General features: G+C 39.5%; 1 protein-coding gene across 1 annotated transcript in view; it reads left to right on the forward strand.

The window, feature by feature from the left end:
- LOC138015299 (dorsal-ventral patterning tolloid-like protein 1) overlaps positions 1-5,000 on the forward strand; it is a 27,366-nt gene that overhangs the window by 19,613 nt on the left and 2,753 nt on the right. The window contains exon 4 of the mRNA XM_068862287.1: positions 3,631-3,887. Coding sequence (XP_068718388.1) covers positions 3,631-3,887 — 257 coding nt within the window. The remainder of the gene's footprint in view (positions 1-3,630; positions 3,888-5,000) is intronic.

Raw genomic sequence — 5,000 nt, forward strand, 5'->3', positions numbered from 1 at the left:
CGCACTTGACAAACAAATTCTTCATTGCCGCTCCGAACTTTCCAAAATCTGTCCAGCAATTTTAGTACAATCGATTCGCGCTAAAATCCGACAACTTAATTCTGGACTGTTTGACCATTTACACCAAACCAAGACTCTTAAACTTCAACAATTAATAGGTCCGCAAATTACCGACGACACTGCATTACATAGCCATAATACCGTAATTACAATTCCAGAAAATCTTCCGCTTACTGACTCAGAGAAATCTGTTCTCAGTAAGGGCCTAAATTTTGTCCCTATTACCAAACGCACCAACGAATTTTCTATTAAGCAAGATGTCGAAAAATTCCTTCGCCGCGTTCAGTTAAAAGCCTTTTTTTGCGACAAAGAGGATGATTCGGACACTTCTAATAAAGATATTTTTGAAACACTTCTAGTTTGCAAATCCAAATGGACTCCCCCAGAGGGACAATTTGCCTCTTTAGATTTTTTCACCAAAAAATGCCGTCACTACATTCACAAACTTAAATTCAATCGCAACACTAAATTTTCCAACCTTTCCTCGGAAGAGTGGCGGCGCTTAAAAATCTTAGTAAACGCAACGACATAGTTGTCAAATCGGCCGACAAAGGCGGCGCGGTAGTTGTTTGGTGGTCCGCCCTTTACCAAAAAGAAGCTTTGCGGCAACTTTCGGATACCTCGTTTTATGCCAAAATCCCTAAAGATCAGACAACTAAGATGAGACTTGAGTAAACACTGTGATGCATTCTTGTAGGCGTTCGATTCCTTCAATGTTAATTTGTTAAATCATAGTTAGTAACTATGGTTAAATCCATAAAAAAATTGCTATTTGATTTCCGTGTTTTATATAATACCAAGTTAGTAAAATATTAGAAACAAAGCTCACTTGATATCCAAAGGCGAAAAATGAAATTGTTGTCGAAGACCATTACTCGTCTCTTAAAATCCAGATATTTATTTTTCAGCGCTGTCTTGCTCATCCAATTGACGATCCATTCTTGAGCTCCATGAGGGTATATTTTGTTTAAAGATCCACTAAAACGCCATTCACGTCAATGACGTATTAGTGAAATTTCCAATTGTTATACCGGAAGACTGTGCAGAGTTGAGAACAGGTAAATACAAATCTGACAAATAGCGAGACAACTGAGATAACAGATCCACTATATGGATTCCTTCTCTGTCTTTGTTGAACCCATACTGAGTTACCAGAGAACTTTTCATTTGGTTTGAGTGTTGTACAAAACACCACACTTGGCAAAATTTTAGGAAGATAGCTCACTTTGATTACGGCTCGACGGGCGACAGATTGTTGTCGAAGTCCATTACTCGTCGCTTCTAACATTCGACCGCCTGTCTTGTTCAGTATCCAATTCGCTTGCCATTATTGAGCTTCATAAGGGTACATTTTGTTCAAAGATCCACTAAAACGCCATTCGCGTTACATGACTTTCGACGCCATTGCCGGTTAAGTTAATCGTTCTACTGTGTCTACCAGAGAAATCTACGCATTTCCCACTACCCTCTCGATCCTAAGAAAATACGCGTAGAAGGCTCTATGCACAAAGACACCACTTAGCAGGGGAGTGACAGGCAAGACTTTTACCGACACGGAAAAAAATAAAAAATAAAAAAAGAAAACGAAAAATTAAAAAACGACGAAATTCAAGACAGATTCCGACTGGGTTTGCGGCAACCCAGTAATGAGCGTATCACGCTAATGCACCGCATTCCGCTAATCCCAAGGGTCTGGGTTAGTGGCGTCTAGTATGATCCTTTGCGATCTTTCTAGCATAAAATCTGGCTGCGCAGTGCGAAATCTCGCAGTTTAAAGAGATTGCCGTGGGAACACGCTTTGTGCCCCTCCCTCCTCCCCTGGTGGCGGTGGCCACCTCTCACCTGGCCTTACTGCATATCTTTTGCTTAGGCGGTCGCGGATTCCTCCCATAACTTAGTCTAGTGTGATCGCAACAATGGATATGCAGTGAGAATAAATTACTAGGCTTAATTTAGGCTCCAAAAAAAATTCTTCAATTCGTCTGAGTCCGTACCTAGGTAAAATGTGGATCACAAATTTAACGTAGATAAAAACGGATTCAGCCTGAGAACGGATTTGTATAAAAATGCTCAAAGACTCCGAGAAAGCGAACCAATCAGATTGGTTGAAACACCAAGATCACTGAGTGAGTATATAATAATTTTGAATATCTACTGCTCATCTAGGTCAGTCTGTCTCTCTGTGTTTGCACTTTATTTACTTGTCTCTTCCAGTCAGTTCTTCTTATTTTGTTATGCACGAAAAATTCATGGGGATAAGTCGAAAATCGCAAGGTTCATTTGTACCCCTGAATCAACTTTTCTCCACATATTTCTCTTTTTATTTTACAGTATTTGCAAATGTGTATTAAGTGTAAAGAGTAAATAAAGTATTGTTGTTGTTGTTGCTGGAAATGCTTTTGCAACCCATCAAATTTACAAGGAAAAGGATTGCCTGTGTAGATGGCGGGATATTTTATCGGGGGATCATTTAAGTACTCGCGTGTGCGATGGTTTTAGCCGCGAGTGGGCGGCAATTGGAATGAGGACTCTACTGGATTTGAAATCCCACTCGCGGCCAAAACAACGTAGCAACCTTTGATTTACTCCTGCACGTTTAAAAATCCTACAATAAAAATATCCAGCTGCGCAGGCTAGGGAAAGGGAAGCATGCTCATCAAATCGTTGGACCAGAAACTAGAAATTTAAGATAGAAAACAAGCATTTTTCAGTTCTCATATAAAATGGCTCTAAAATCATTCACATTTTGACTCAAATTTCCAATAGTTTTTACAAGTCGTTTCTATCTCCTGAGCGTCTCGATTAAATAAGTGTACTTTCGTCTGCATTTTGCAGCCTACAAGTAGGGACTTCTTCAACCTAGAGCAATTTAAAACGAAGATGAAAGTTAGCTGTTCGCCCATTTTGACGCCATTTCCTTTAAAATGTTGATTGTTCGCTTTCAAATTTCGCGCTTCATCGCCTCACTCGTATGCTAATTCATGCTTAATGAGGTGTGAATATTAATGATGTCCGGCCATTCTGCGCCATGGTTACACTGAACACAAAGTACAAAGACGTTTATGAGAAAGTATGACAAAAAAAACCCTTAAAACATGACTAAAATTATTGTTATTGCTTTCAATCTTGACCTGTCTCACATGTGATGCAAGATTTTAAAATCCCGAAGCGTAGCAATCAAGAACCATGACAATAGCGTTATTACTTCACATGCAAAAAGTTCAGCGTGTTGACTGGCTGAGAGCACGTCAATTAATCCCAAACAGAGTGCAAAAAGTGAAATTAGAGGAGACAGTTGAAGTTAGTGCAATAAAGGTGAAATGTTGGCTTGTATATCATTAATAAGTAATCGCATGATCTTTTTGCTCATGCAATTTGGAATAAATAAGCACTTGCAACTCTTTTCAAAGATTTCAAAATCCCACTCGCCCTTTGGACTTGTCTTTGGAAAGATTTACTCATGCTTATTTATTCGAAATTGCACTGGAAATCATGTGATTACCTGTACAAATTAATTTAAAACCGCTGTAAAGAACATCAATTATGATATTCAATTTTTTTTTCTTGTAGTTTTGAGTTTGAAGAGTGTCTGCGCTGTGAGTGTGACGCTTTCAGCTTCGTAAGCAGCGCTAGCTACAGCTTTTTGAGATTTGGATATGGAAGAGAGTGCGCACGAATCAGTACCAGCTACTTGGATTTCCAAACTCGGCTGGTTGGAAACGGACCATTTCGAACATATACCGGGGAAAATTTCTACATACGATTAAAATCAGATGACTCCTTCAATTACAGGGGATTTAAATTCTCGTTTATTGTCAGATCTGATGGTAAGTCAGTATTGCTTTGTCTTTAATCCCATCATAATCATCATCATCATTATCGTCGTCGTCGTCATCGTCATTGTCATCTCCCATTAAAACGGGCTTAAAATCTTGTATATTGTCAAATCTGATAGTAAGTCCGTAGTATATCGTTATCATTATCATAATGCTTTATGGCATATATGGTAATGCCGGAAATTTTAGCTCCATCATCAGGTGGCACCAAGTAACTTTAGACTTGAAGAACTCTTCAGATGATCCTTGCTGATCCCAGCAAGATTGTTCTCTGAAGTTTTACCAACTCTACCCCAGCATTAATCATTCTCAGGTAGTCCTCTGGTCTCCTCGAAATAGTTCCCAGATATTATCATCATCATCATCATTATCATTATTGTTATTGTTCTTGTTATTAACACAATTAAGCTGCATCCTATACCGATTTAATGAAAATTGAGGTTGTGACATGCTGCGTGGTATCTTTATCCGTTTGTGGGGCGTCCATGGTGGTTACGGCCAACCACACAGTGTGTTAGTTTTTGGCTCTTGACCTCACTCACAAGAGGGGTATGACGCTGGAAAACGATCGGGCGGCAAGCAAGGCCGGGAATATTTCTTTGTCGTGGTGTGCAAACCAATGGCCTTTCATAGCCTGAATGAATTTTTCTTCCAATTTTTCTGGGGAGGGGTGGTCAATGTCGTAATGTAAACAGCTCTGTTACTCCTGTGTGAGTAAGGACTAAACCAGCCATCGAGGCACGCAAACCCTTATCTTTTTTTAGGGTTAATGTAGACTTAATTTTCGAAATCTGAGCGAAATAGAACTGATTCACTATACCTCGCACGTATGGCAGACTGTCCATACTCCTCCCGTGTTAGTATTTAAACCGCCTGTGGAAGATTTATTGGCTTTTATTCGAGTACTAATATGTGACACGCATGTGTTAATCGTGCAGAGCCATTAGTCTTATTGGGTCGATTATCTGAACAGAGAAAGGAAAGGAAGGAAAGGAACTTTATTTAAGTGTCTAGTAGATTTAGCGCTGAAGCACTAATTGGGGACACTGTAAAGTGAAATTGGCAATTAACGCAAGAAGTCAAACGTTGGTTTTTGAGGAGAGG

This window comes from Montipora capricornis, chromosome 9 (assembly GCF_036669925.1).
Source record: "Montipora capricornis isolate CH-2021 chromosome 9, ASM3666992v2, whole genome shotgun sequence".
In the NCBI taxonomy this organism is placed as follows: domain Eukaryota; kingdom Metazoa; phylum Cnidaria; class Anthozoa; order Scleractinia; family Acroporidae; genus Montipora; species Montipora capricornis.